This window comes from Plectropomus leopardus, chromosome 17 (assembly GCF_026936395.1).
Source record: "Plectropomus leopardus strain MGB_pleo_1.0 chromosome 17, ASM2693639v1, whole genome shotgun sequence".
Classification (NCBI taxonomy): Eukaryota; Metazoa; Chordata; class Actinopteri; order Perciformes; family Serranidae; genus Plectropomus; species Plectropomus leopardus.
Window position 1 is genome coordinate 2483573 of NC_142192.1, and position 13247 is coordinate 2496819.

At 40.2% G+C, this 13247-nt stretch overlaps 1 protein-coding gene across 1 annotated transcript; it reads left to right on the forward strand.

Annotated features, from left to right (window-relative positions):
- The first annotated feature begins 92 nt into the window (after positions 1 to 92).
- LOC121957690 (1-acylglycerol-3-phosphate O-acyltransferase ABHD5-like) lies at positions 93 to 6619 on the forward strand. The gene is made up of 7 exons (XM_042506428.2): positions 93 to 238; positions 994 to 1076; positions 1876 to 2272; positions 3841 to 3992; positions 5285 to 5396; positions 5479 to 5659; positions 6308 to 6619. The coding sequence occupies exons 1-7, from the start codon at positions 168 to 170 to the stop codon at positions 6425 to 6427; spliced, it is 1116 nt and encodes a 371-aa protein (XP_042362362.1). The 5' UTR covers positions 93 to 167; the 3' UTR covers positions 6428 to 6619.
- Positions 6620 to 13247: the final 6628 nt, after the last annotated feature.

The following is a 13247-nucleotide window of genomic DNA, read 5'->3' on the forward strand; positions in this document are numbered from 1 at the left end:
ATTTACATTTCAGTTTACCACATTGCATTCTAAATTAATCTCGCACTGCACAGACATAGTGAAACAGCCATTTGCAATAGCTGTCATTTTCACATCCAATAATAGATTGAATATTTTACGGGATGTACATGAACGCATCACAATAAATTCTGACAGTACCTTCTCGCATGGTCGCGAGCTCATCTCAAAACACCATGCGAAGGATGGCGGAGGAGATCCAACCTGCCAAGGAGCAGAGGTGGGTTTTTTATATGAAATACTCTCTGATATTATGGTTGATTGTTTGGTTATGTAAGCTGCTCTGTTGTTTTCCGCTATCAATGTCAGCACCCAGCTATATTGTGTTGGTGAACTGCTGCTGACTTCCTCAGGAGTAGCTTTCTTTACAAACTTCCCCAAACACAGTCCAAAACTTTGTTAATGTATACTCGGTTACTGTCAAATACCAAAAGGACGTTACCAGTTAGCGTAAGTTTAAGTTTCTGTCGGGGTCCGCTGGAGTACAAAGTGTTCCCTCAGACAAAGCGGTACACTGACAGCCGAAAAACAACAACTTTGTTTAACTCGTTCCACGCTCTCTGCTTCAAATATTGAATTTGTGTCGGTGTAACTGTGTCTTGTTGCATTTCACGTATGCCGAATTAAATAGCGGCTAGTAGAGATTTCTTTGAGTACTTAAATCGTCTGTTATTGACTCCACGTACCTATTTAGAAGCAAAATAACATTAAATTAACATTTTTTAAATGACATTTGGCATACGTTTCTAAATACAAGGTGGAAATTAAGTATCTGGGCTTCCTTCGGTTTATTGTTTGCATGCTGTCCAGTTTTTCTAAAAGGCAGTTTCAGGAAAGTACTGTATAGATCGCATACCGGCAGCACCGATAGCACAGATGTCATATGGTCAAAGTTCAATGCATTGTTTGACTTTGTGTGTGTTTGCATGCACTTCATGTGTTGTGTCTGCCTGCTTGTGCATGTCTGCATCACAGCTCCTGGATTTTAAGTTGGCTTCCCTCTTGGTGCCCCACTTCTCCCTCTCAGCTGAAAGATGCAGAGGAAAAAATGCTCAAGAGTAAGTGTGCCTTCAAGAGCTGTTGAACCACTTGAGTGGTTTGTGTTGCATTGTTTAAATCGGTGATGATCAACTTATGGCCTGCAGGCCAAATCTGGCCCTCGATAAGATGCAAACATTTTCTAAATGTCAACAAACTTGAATCACACTGTTTTTGTACTTTTAGTATACATAAGGTGCCAGAGTGCATAAAACTAGAAATTTAGAGCTAGAAAATAGAAAATAGAGCTTGTTTATTAAAAAAGTGCCAGTGGAGGATCCCCTGCACCCCACAACAGAGGCCCTAGCTAAGCCTCTAATGGCCTAACCTTAAAATTCTAGAAACATCCAAAAAATCCTAGAAATGTCTTAAATAGAAACATCCTAAAATCACAGAAATGCCCTAGAATACTAGAAATGCCCCAACACTCTAGAAATGTCCTGAAATACTAGAAACATCTTAAAATCTGAGAAATATATTCTGTTCTAAAATCTTAGAAACAACCTGGAATCCTTCAAACATCCTAAAAACCTTATAATGTCCTATAAAACTAGCAACACCCTAAATTCCTAGAAACATCCTATTATCTGAGAAACATGTATGGGACTGCTGGGACTGGCCCTTGGCCTCTTGTCACTTTGAAAAAGTGGCCGCCAAGCAGGGAAAGTTGAGGATCCCTGGTCTAAATTCTGAGAGGTTTTGGTTGAAAATACCAGAGCTGGTAATTGAACAAACACAAATCAGTCTAATGAATGTGAAGCAGTTAGGATGAGTCTGGTTAGCTTACTTGTCCCCCCCCTCCATCAACTCTCATTGCAGGTGTGAAGCGGCCTTTCTCCAGGCAGCACGTCCGCATATCCAACAGCAACTATCTGTGGACTTTAGCCTTCTCCACTCAGCCATGCTCTGTCCCCCAGCCCCCCGCCCAACCCAGGCCTCCTCTGGTTCTGCTGCACGGCTTTGGAGGTGGTGTTGCCCTTTGGGCCCAAAACCTGGACTCTCTCTCCAGCAGTGAACCGGTCTACACTCTAGACCTGCTGGGCTTTGGCAGGAGCAGCCGGCCCCAGTTCAGCACCGACCCTGAGGAGGCCGAGGAGCAGTTTGTGGCAGCCCTGGAGGAGTGGAGGGAGAAGGTGGGACTGGAGGAGATGGTGCTACTGGGACACAACCTCGGAGGATACCTGTCTGCTGCCTACACACTCAAATACCCACACAGGTGCTTTGGTGTGTGTGTGTGTGTGTGTGTGTGTGTGTGTGTGTGTGTGTGTGTGTGTGTGTGTGTGTGTGTGTGTGTGTGTGTGTGTGTGTGTGTGGGAGGGAGGGCACAGGCTTGGTCAGGCAGTTCACTTGTTAAAGGGGAGCCCCACCTGAATTAACAATACTAGTGTGTTATGTCCATGCCTGAGGACAACTCAGTCAGTATTTATGAACATGAGCTCTCTCAGAGTCAAAAACCGAGAAGGAAGTCTCAAACTCAAGATGTCATTGGGCAGAGAGCAGCGATCCTCAACTTGCTTTTGCTTGAGGGGCCACTTTTGCAAGGTGACAGAAGGGCAGTTGCAGCAGCCCCATACATGTTTCTAGAATTTAAGGAAATTTTGAGGATTTTTGGACATTTCTCGGATTTTAGGTCATTTCTAGAATTTTAGGACATTTCTCGGATTTTAGGATTTTTTAGGATTTAAGGTCGTTTGGGTATTTTAGGAAGAGAAGTATCTTAGGAAGTTTTAAGTAGATTTTAGGATGTTCCTAGGATTTTAGGACATTTGGGTATTTTAAGACATTTTAGGATTTTAGGACACTTTAGGATTTTAGGATCTTTCTAGGATTTTAGGATGTTTCTAGGATTTTGGGATGTCTGAGGATTTTAGCACATTTCTAGGATTTAGGGACATTGGAAGCTTCAGTAGGATCTCTTAGGTCAGGAGTGCAGGGGATCCTCTACTGGCACTTTTTTTGATAAACAAGCTCAATTTTGATGCTGTTTTATGCACTCTAGCACCTTTTGTATAAAAGTACACAAATAACTCCCATTGTCAATCACTTTATTTTTACTGTAAATTAGAAAATGGTTGGGGGCCACCCAGCACCTTGTTGCGGTCCAGATTTTGCCCATGGGCCGTAAGTTAAGTACTACTGGTATAAAATCTGGAGGTGCTCTATAGACGATGAATGGGAGCCTGACTTTGTGTATCTACAAAATGTTTGTTTCCTTTTTTATACCCAAATGAGCTTTATTCTCTTGCAGTGAAACAGAAAATGTTCCCATATACTCAGAACATTCCCTGGGGGCTCTCAGTGTCATCTAGAACATGTTTCCCAATATGTTGTCCATGGAGCAGCTCCGGGCTTTATAACCTATGACCAGTGGCGTTTCTAGAATATGAGGACATTGGGTGCATCGCTCTGACTTTTTTTTTTTTATTTGGGGGGGGGGGGGGGGGGGGTCCTCCTTTTTGATGAACAAGCTCTATTTTGATGCTTTTTTTAATGTTCTCTGCCCCCCCCTTTTTTTTTTTTACAGTTAATTACCATTTAATTATGAATTATGTTAACAACATATTTTTTAGTAATTACCACTGAGTAGAAACAGAATACTTTATGAATGCTATCATCAAAAGTGTATGACTGAAGTTGAAAAAGGCCAAAATTTAAAATCGCCAAAATTACACCAAAAAAATGTTTGTTGTCACTGTGTGTGTATGTGTGTGCGTGTGTGTGTGTGTGTGTGTGTGTGTGTGTGTGTGTGTGTGTGTGTGTGTGTGTGTGTGTGTGTGTGTGCAGGGTTAAACATCTGCTGCTAGTGGAGCCATGGGGCTTCCCAGCACGTCCAGACAACCCCAACCACAACTCCATCCCAATGTGGATCAGAGCCATGGGGGCTGTTATGAGCCCCTTCAACCCTTTGGCTGGACTCAGACTGGCTGGGCCTCTAGGTCAGCACGCGCATGCGCACACACACACACACACACACACACACACACACACACACACACTCACACTCACACTCTCTTACATGTTAACACACTGAGATATATTCTCCCTTCTATTAAATATTCTGTATAATTTGAGGATTGGCTTTCAAAATAACATGATGGCTATCAATTGTAAGCATCAAAAAAACATATAACTAAAAGCAAAACCTCAGTTTATTTGTGAGATTTTCGGACCAAACAGTTCAGGGTCCTCCCTGAGAGGAGCTGCTCTGAACAGCTACTCTGAGAACTGCAGACCTCGTGGGGCTTTTTGTTCATGTTTTTCATCTGCACAGCCACGAGGAACTCTGAGGTGATGTACAGTGAGCCGGCTGATGGTTGTTATAGCAGCATCACTTTTGTTTTGTTGAGTCAAAATCAGGTTGTAGTTCACGTGTTGCATGCATGCTCAGTAAAGTGTGGACTTCACTGTCAGTCCATTTCTCCATGTTTTCTTTTTTTTTGCTTTTTTTTTGCTTTTTTAATCGTTTTTAGAGTTGTTGTTTACACAATGAAAGTATAAAAAAATGAACTGGTTGCAGCATTTTAGGCGGGCCCCCATTCATCCTTTAAAAAAGTTTCTTGCTGAATTGAGTTCAAGTTTAGCGCTATGCTAACTTGAAGAGGGATTAAATCATGCAGCTCCTCTAGCCTTTCCAAATGTTATCAGACCATATGGATCAGATTGTGATAATGACACAATAAAGTCATTTCACTGGAGTTTTGACACTCAAAGAAGTATCCACTGATTTACAGATGTTTTTATTTATTTATTTATTTTTTTAAATGTATAAAAAAAACCATTTCCACTAAAATTGTGACTCATGACACAATCACAGTATCTCTTAGAATAATCACAATGTAATTGTTTTTACATATTGTGTAGCCCTCGTTGTTAGAATTGAGAAGTTCCTATTCTCCGAAAATGCCTGCTGTTTTTAAACATTTTCTATATAAAAAAATAGGTTCCTGTATTGCCAACACAAAAATGAAGTTGCTCCATGTTTAAGTGCTTTGTGTTGTCATAACTCTGATTTCACTTGGCTGAAAAAGGTAAACATGATAAGCATGTCATCAGTTTAGCCATTCTCTCTTTCTATTTTCTGCTTTAGAAAGAATTACTCAGAACTCAATCTCAGTTTGTAAGACAGAATTTCAAAAACATGACATGCAACGTAGAGGTGAGGAGAGGCTGCCAGCTGTCCTGTCAGTGCTCTGCTTTGTTTGCAGTTATCATATTTAATATCTCTCAGGTCCAATGCTAGTCCAGACCATCCGCTCAGACTTCAAGCAGAAATACTCGTCTGTGTTTGACGACAACACGGTGTCGGACTACATCTACCACCTGAACGCTCAGACTCCAAGGTGAGAAACGTTCCGAGCCGACATGCGCTGCTGCTTTATGTTTCTCCAACATGATCTCCAACATGACGTCTCTATGTTCCAGTGGAGAAACAGCCTTTAAGAACATGACCATCCCATATGGCTGGGCCAAGAGGCCCATGCTGGAGAGGATTGGACAGGTTCGGGCCGACATTCCTATTTCCTTCATCTACGGATCACGCTCCAGCATTGACAGTGACTCTGGATACGCGTTCAAGAAAACCAGGCCAGATGTGCAAATCAAGGTGGGCTCTTTAACCCTTTGAAACCTGGAGCCACATCATTTTTCTTGTGCTGCTGTCAGACATCTTTCACAAGTATCTAAACCTTTGAACTCTGTGGTGCGATTTCTTCCAAAAAAAGGGGGGAAAAGGCAATGAGCAACCGGTAAAAAAAAAAAAAGAAAGAAAAAAGTTTCATGAATTGCAAAAAAATACAAGATTTTATTATTAGCATTATCATTATTTAATTATTATTATTTATGTATTGTGTACTTTATTTAACTTAGTTTTCAAAAAAGCTAGGGAAAATTTTCTAAGGAACTATGTCTAGGGAAAAATAAAAAAGCTAGGGGAAAAAAGTATATGTGTAATAATCATAATTGCATATCTAAAATTGCTATAGAATTTTAAGTGTTACAGTACTTTTCCAAGTCTCGTTTGCTTTTTTTGGTTTCTTTTTCTTTTTTCTTTTATTGTTTTACTTAATATCAGGTAATTTCTTGCTAATTTTTGGTTTGCTCATTCCTAATTTGCTTGGGTTTCAAAGGGTTCAAAAGTTTTGTTTAGCAACTTCAGTTTCACGACAGATGTCCTTTTTGATATGAATATCTGTGCCAGAGTTTGTGAACAATCAATCTGACTCCTGTTCAAATGTGTCTTTGTGATTGTCAGGTGATCAGAGGAGCAGGCCATTATGTTTTCGCCGACCAGCCTGAAGACTTTAACCAGACGGTCCTTCAGATCCTCGCTAGGACGGAGAAGAAAAGCCAGGACGAGGGAGCGAAGCAGTGAGAGGTTTAACTGAGCCAAAGTCATGACACGGCCTCAGCTGTTTGACTTTTCGCCTCTTTATCATGCACTTTACTCTGAAGAGAGAAGCAGCACTGACCGAGGACTCTTCACTTATCATTCCTGAGGTCAGATGATGCCCCGGGTTTCTGTATCCAACCTCATGTAAAGTTTTGTAAATAAATGTGAGATGCAGTCTGTGTTTTCGCTGCGTGTTTGTTCTGTCATCATGTGGTCAGAGCAGTCAGGGCAAACTGGCATTTCAAAATTCTGAGAAAAAGTCCTCTCCAGAGAATATCTTGTTGTGGGCTGAGGTCTGGGCAAAGTACACAGGATGTTCTCCCGCTATGACCCCTCACCCACTCTGCGACAGATATGAGTGTTCAGGGCAAAGGGCTGCTGTGTTTTTCTGGAAATCTTCTCTTCTGCTGAGACACCGTGACTGAGAGCGGCCAGCAGGTGGCAGCACAGTAACAGCATACACACTTTAGCTCCCCTCTTCTCTGCAGGAGGGGAGCAGTGAATCCCACACTAAGCGGCCTCACATGCATATTGAGTAGAGTGACCTACTCAGGAGACCTGGACAGTGATGCTTTAAGAGCAGCGACACTCGGCTCTCTGCTAAGTCATAACTGCACTGACAGAATCGGGCCAGAGATGTGTGTGGACTAAAAATAGGCTTTCTGGTCTGAGGGGGTCGACTGAGTTAAACAGCTTGGTCCTTGGCTGGGAGACATACATGTTGTGAAAATGTGAGTCTGCAAAAATGGTTGTTACTACAAGGGAAAACACAAGTTACAACATGGCACCGTGCAAACTGGCCTGATTCCTTTCAAGAACACAAGAAAGGCAATGAGCAACTTTCCAAGAACTTGCCCAAAAATTAGTAAAAAATACAGTAAAATTTCCTGAAAACAAGCAAATAACAATAATAATAATAAATAAATTAAAAGTTAAAACAAAAGGACTTGACCTGACAAGAAGTGCTAAATACATATAAAGAGAGAGATGGAATTTTTATTTCTGTAACAAAATTTTAAAGATATAATGATGATAATTATAAGTACATTTTTTCCCTTGTTTTTTTGTTTTGTTTTTTAAATTTCCAAATGTATTCCCTTTTTTAAAGAAACTTATTCGTTCAGGTTCAATCGTTTTAATGCTTGCGAAAGGCTTCAGAATGAAGCATAAGAAAGATGATGCTGATCCACTTTTCCAGGGGTTAAAATACCCGCAAGCATAACTGCAGTTAAAACAAAGACTTTCCCTTCAATTGTCGCTTCTGCCTAAACTTAAAAAAAGAAACTTTAATCCATTAAAATGTTGCCAGATTCATGATGGACAGTTCATTTAATAAAATTAATTCAGCAGAGCCAGAGATATCCTCTTTTTTAATCCAAACATTCTTCTTCCTCATCAAAACCTGACGTCTACATTACCCACAATACAACTTGACCTGTGTTTGAGGTTTGTATGGTAAAGCTAATGTAGTCTTGAGGCTGTAGCCTGAAGCAGAGATTAGGAGCAGGCTACAAAGGTCTATTAAAGGGGTAGTTCAACCCAAATTCAAAACACATATTTTTCCCCTTACCTGCAGTGCTGTTTATCAGTCGAGATGGTTTTGGTGTGAGTTGCAGAGTGGTGGAGATATGGGCCGTCAAGATGTCTGCTCACTCTCCAATATAATGGAACTACTGTAGATGGCACTTGGCTTTTGGAGCTAAAAGGACAAGAAAAAACAAAAACATTTGATAAACTTGACAGCAATGTCTCTTTCCAGAAATCATGATCCCATTACTGGAGATAATCCACAAAGCTTGTTGTGAGCAGTGTTGTCATGCAGGAACTATTTTCTTTCAAGCAAACTACACTTGGAAATCACAGCGCACACGGAGGCGTGCATCTACTGCTAGCTCACCTAGCAACGCTGAGCTAGCTAACGTTACAGCCCAGCTTAAAATTACGTCTCGTGCTGTCTCTAGCTTTCCATCCACCAGGAGATGCACACTTCCTTCTAGTGTTACATAACATACGCGTCAGCAGTGCTCTCTAAAACAATAACAAAGGCTTAACATGTCACAATCATTTACAGTCTCTGTTATATGGCGGCTGATCTGGTCCTCTGTTCGGAGGATAAAGAACTTCCAATTCTCATTGTTTTCCCGATTAGCAGGCACATTATGACCGCTGTCCTTCTTCTTTGAATTAGCTGCTAATTCACAGCTGCTTTTTATATTTCCCGCAGTGTGTTCGCCAACATAATACATAATCAAAACCTCACACCTCCCCACACATGCTTACATCCCGCCAGTGCATCTTATGTATAGAATGGCGAAGGAGCATAACGGTGTGACATTCCCACCTCAGACAGGCAGTGTAAACTGGCCACAGTCTGTAGTCTGTCACTTGCGCGGCCCTGCCCCTTAATATACGTAACCTTGGGCCTTGATCAAATGTAAACAGGCGAGTTATAAAAAAAATCCCTCTGGTACAGTTGTCATTAGTGCTGAAATAAGCTACAATCATCAAAACTGTATTTTGTGCCAGGCTGTAAACATGTTAATTTCTGCTGTAAAGTTTGGCATTTTATCTTTGGGTCTATAGGGATCGACTCTATTTTTAGAGCAAGCCTTAAGTGGACATTAGAGGAACTGCAGTTTCTGGCACTTTCACATCGTCTTTATTTTTCAGCCTCGGTGGTCGCTGCTTGGCTGCAATGTGCTAACAAAGAAATGGAAGACGGCTATCTCACAAACATGGATGTAAAATATTCACAAAATTGTTTTCTGTGCAAGAGTTACAATCAACACATTTGCAGTGGTGGAATCTAACTAAGTATATTTACTCAAGTACTGTACTTGAAGTCCGTGTAAAGTGAATTCAGAGATTTGTTTTAAAACACATTATGAATGTTGGAAACTGCTTGTTGAAAACATGTTACAAAGACCCTTAACTATATAGTACTGAATAATGGAGTTAGACGGTTGACTGTTTTTTCACCATTTTCCTGTTTTGATTTTTTGGGCGGGCCTAAAACCATGGCTCGATGACACACTTGAGCTATACTCAGCATAACCCCGCCCCTGACAATTCAGCAGTATAAAAACTAGAAGCATCATTAGCATAGCATAGGCGTGGCCTCCGCTCCTCCAGCAGACACACCCCCAGCAGTTCAGATCAGAGAATACTGCATTTTTTCATGATTTTTTAACATACTTGTCGATTTTTCAAATTTGGTCAGGTGTTTAATAACACATCTTTCTGTGATGTGACAAACTCAGAACACATTTTAATTAACACGGACTTTAAGTACAAATTTTGGGTACTTTTTCTTCTTTTTATCCCACTTTTTGTTTTGTTAGAAATTAACCTACCCAATAGTTTATCAAGTACAGCCTAAATTTTTATTGACAGACTGGATGATTTTCTTTCTGAATTGGGTAGTTTTGCAATTATTTTAATAAGCATTTAAGTAATTTTCTTTTTTTTCGTCTTATTTTTCTTTTGTATTTTTTTTCTTAATTAGGTACTTTTACTTTCATACTTTAAGTATGTTTTCCTGATACAGTTACAAACAACGATGAGAGTTCATAGCAGGAGGAAATCAACAATCTTGTAGAGTGGTGCACAGAGAACAACCTACTGCTCAACATCAGTAAAACCAAGGAGCTGATTGTTGATTTTAGAAAGAAGGAGGCAAAGACACACAGCTCTGTCTACATCAGTGGAGCTGAGGTGGAGCAGGTAAAGAGCAATAGGTTATTTGGAATTACCATCACTGAGAACCTATCTTCACACATCACCACCCAGATTATAAAAGCACAGAAAAGGCTCTACTTCCTACAGAAACTTAGGAAGGCTAAATTCCAGAGCAGGATCCTGGTTAATTTCTACAGAGGAGCAATAGAAAGCATACTGACTGGAAACATCATGGTTCGTGCACGGCCCAGGACAGGAAGGCTCTACAGCGGGTGATTAAACTGCCTAGAACATCACTGGTTCCCATCTACAGAGCATCAGTGACCTCGCTGAAGTGAGGTGTCTGCACAAAACCCACAGGATACTGAAAGACAGCAGCCACCTCAGCCACAGTCTGTTCACCCTGCTGCCATCTGGAAAAAGATTCAGAAGTATCTGCTGCAGAACCACCAGACTACAGAGCAGCTTCTTTCCCCAGACTGTGAGACTCCTCAACTCCTCCTTCAACGCCAAAAAGATGTAGCAGGATTTAGGATCAACTTTAATTTCATTTCTTCTTAAAATACGTTGAAGAAAAATTACAATAAATCTACCTTGTACCTCGTATCATGTACCCAAGTCACATTTTTGATGCAGAACTTGCAACATTGTATTTTCACAGTGTGGTAATAGTACTTTTACTTACGTAAAGGAACTAAATACTTCCCCCACTGCATATTTGTCAGACCTCAAGAATGCATACTTTGCATACCTTTTGGTGAATCACAGAATGCAAACCTAATGTTGCTTTCTTGTTCCTTAGAAGAACTCTCAACAGGGCACCTTCAGTAATACTGACTTTTTATTTCCCTTGACTGTGTCCAGCAACTTGATGCAGAAGGTATAAACACTGCAGTTTAGTGCACTAACGGAGCAAAGACTTGATAATCTGCAGACGTGTTATTTTGTAACACCCTGGCCTCTGTTACCTCTGCCCGTCATATCAAAGACATCAACCCGGCCCACCCAAACTGTCTCCTGGCAACAGGGTAGCCACGGAGACCGAGTCTTTTGGATCTGCGACCTGCAGGAAGTGATGCTGTGGTTGGACGGGATAATTATGGTGTTGCTTGTTTTCCTCGAGACGCTGGCTGGCTGGCTGCTTGTCAAGGCAGCAAGGGGCTGCGTGAGCACGGCCTCTCGGGGACGGAGGTGTGCAAGCACGATGTGCCCGGGCCTCTGCCCATAACACTCAGTTAATAGGCCTGCAGGCGTATTCATCATGCCTCTCTCTCTGTCGCCCACTGAGTCATGTGGGCACCAAATCATTTCACTAGGAAAAGTGAAACAAGTGAGAAAAGTGACAGCAGCTTTCAAACTGGGTTTGGATATAACTGAACGCTTGAAGGCCTGAAATAACTGCACATAAAAGGTGTGCACACACAAACACAGTGTTGCTCTGCTGCTGGCAGCCCATCAGCTCTCAGTTTGTCTTTAATCAGCATCACCACAAACAGGTCTGTGCAGCCAAAGCATCAGGAGCTCCGTCTGAAGTGTTTTTTTCTCTGATCTGCAAGAACAAACTGATATTTCACTAATTATTCTGACTCATTTTGGGTCCTAACCCATAGTTTTAGAGTCAAAGTGTAACTATTCAATAACTGAACACAAATGATGATATAATTGAACATGGAATCAGTCTTTCAGACGGCAATTCTTGACCAGCTGATCTTTTTTTTGCCTCATATTTAGGGTTGCAGTGGTACTGTGGTATGTAAGTGGACCGCTATTATACAGTGTACATTTGCTATTCAACAGTGACTAAAAAAAAAAAAAAAAAATGTCACTGATCAGAGAATCTCGAGAAGCTAAAGAAGAGATGACCCAAAAAAATTAGGAAGAAATGAGTAAAAAGTACAAGAAAATGTCATGAAAATTATTTAAATAAATAAAAATAAAACAAAAAACACAAAAAAAAACCCCCAAAAAAAACAAAACACTATCAAAGTTACCTTTTGTAATATTATTTTAAATATGTAACATGATAATTTTTATTACAGTTTTCCCCTAGTTTTAAAAAAAATAATTTTCTACATCTGCTGATTTCTTGCAAGTCACGTCACATTTCTTACCAAGTTGCTATTTGCTTTTTTTTTTTTTTTTACGTTTTTGAAACAAATCATGCTAATTTCCTCAGGGTCCAAAGGTTTAACCATTTGAAACCTGAGCAAATTTGATCAGTTTCTTTTGAAAATATGGGAAGAAGTCAATAAGCAACTCAAGAAGAAATGGCCCCAAAATCTGCGAGAAATTAATGAAGAAAAAGTACAAGAAAATTACCTGATAAATAGCAAAAAAAAGAAAAGTGAAAAACAAAGGAAATTACCCTAGTGCTTTAGAGTAATTATAATTTTGTAACATGATTTTAAATTAAAAAGTATGCTGATTATAAATATAGTTTTCTGTAAACAAAATCCCTATCTTTTTCAAAATAATTTTCTAAATCTACTTATTTCTTGTAACTTGTAAGACATTTCTTGGCTTAGTTGCCTTTTCACCATTGTTTTCCAAAGAAATTAAACCAGTACAAAGATTGAAATACGTGTGAAAGGCATCTGAATGCAGCAAAAGAAAAGTGATGTTCATATAGGTTTTAAGAGTTAAACACTTGTTAAAGGCATGTGAAAGCAACACAAGAAAAGCGATGTTGCTCCAGCTTTTAAAGGGTTAAGGGTCATTGTAATTCATGCAATTATGCAATTCCCTATACTTTCTGAAACGATTATGGTACCATGAAAATCTCATGCTATTGCAGCCCTACTCACACCATATGTATCACCTCAGTACAGAGGCCCTATATAATCCGGTTCATTTTTCATGTGACAATCCACTGATGTAAGATGTACGCACACGCAGCTCCACTGCCCTCTTGTCTAAACCAAACAATTATGGTCTGTTTATGAGTGACTGATGATATTTACAGTCCACAGATTTATTTTTACCACAGAGTTGGCAGCCACACTGACATCTGCACAAGAAAAAACGATAATATTTCAATGAAGCCTGTGTAGCTCAACTCTGTTGTTAAATGAAAGGAATATCTAGAAAGTAAATTCCCCCGCCAGTGATCTGAAAGGTACAGTCA